General features: G+C 56.7%; 1 protein-coding gene across 1 annotated transcript in view; it reads right to left on the bottom strand.

Annotated features, from left to right (window-relative positions):
• FDXR (ferredoxin reductase) overlaps positions 1–767 on the bottom strand; it is a 7765-nt gene extending 6998 nt beyond the window's left edge. Inside the window, exons 1-2 of the mRNA XM_009706740.1 lie at positions 722–767; positions 26–213 (exon numbers count right to left, since the gene is read on the bottom strand). Of these exons, the coding sequence (XP_009705042.1) occupies positions 26–213; positions 722–767 (234 nt within the window). The remainder of the gene's footprint in view (positions 1–25; positions 214–721) is intronic.
• Positions 768–1062: the final 295 nt, after the last annotated feature.

Genomic DNA, 1062 nt, shown 5'->3' with positions numbered 1-1062 from the left:
CCAAGGGCAAGGGGCCAGCACCAACCTTCACTTCGGGGTGGTCGGGGGCCACCCCAAAACGAACGAGCCCGAAGGGAACAGGCAGCTTCTCATAGATGTCCACTTGGGCCCCGCCGTGGTGCTGCAGGAGAAGGACGTCACAGTTAAGGGATGAGGACAGCAAGGCCCCGTGAGCCCAGCAGCTCAGGAGGGACACGCAACACTCGCCTGCTGCTGGGGGAAATATGGGGCGGGAGGGAGGGTTGCACCAAGATCCTGTAGCCAGAAACAGCCTAATCCAGACTCTCCCGGGCACAGGATGATGCCGTACCTGTTACTGCCAACTCAGATCGCAAGGTGTAGCGGAGAGCACAACCCCAACCACCATCAAGTACATCTCGTGGGGGGCTCCATCCTCCTACCCACCCATAACTCCTCTTCCACGCTAACCTGGTGGCTATCCAGTAGCTGGGGGGCTGATAAAAGAGCCCCGCACTGGCTGGGGGGGACCCACCCCCACCCTGGGTGCTGGTGGACCTGCCAGGCCGCCTGCCAGCCTGCGGCAGAGGTGCCTATGCCCCGAGATCTCCCTGAGCTGAGTCATCTCGGGGTCAGAGCTTTAGACAAATGCTTTGCTGCAAGGCTTTTGTTATCTTGTATTTTGAGTCAGTCTCTTCCTGGAGATTAAGCAGCCCTGAAATTTGTCCCTGAGGCTTAGTAACAGCTATTTTCCAACACGTACCGGAGACAACACAGCACAGTTTAATGACGGGGTTAAGCTGCCGCATCTCTGGCCCAGGTGTGTGCGCGGGTCTCATTGCCCAAGAGAGACCCGACTGCCCAAAGCACCAACGTTTACAGACACCAGGTAAAGGATCACCCATGTGCCTTAATTCACCTGGGGAAAGAGGAGGCAGGAGAGCAGATCCTGCACATTCCCTTTAACCCACAGTTAATGTCATCCCTGTTGGGTGACAACAACAGCTCTGAGCAAGGCAGATGTTTGCCGCCTATTTGATTCTACAAAAATCACTTGGGCTGAATTCACAGTAACCTGGCCAGGCCTGGGTCCAGCCTGGATGG

Source organism: Cariama cristata, unplaced genomic scaffold (genome assembly GCF_000690535.1).
Source record: "Cariama cristata isolate BGI_N322 unplaced genomic scaffold, ASM69053v1 scaffold29648, whole genome shotgun sequence".
Taxonomy (NCBI): domain Eukaryota; kingdom Metazoa; phylum Chordata; class Aves; order Cariamiformes; family Cariamidae; genus Cariama; species Cariama cristata.
This window is presented reverse-complemented; position numbering and strand designations above follow the sequence as displayed.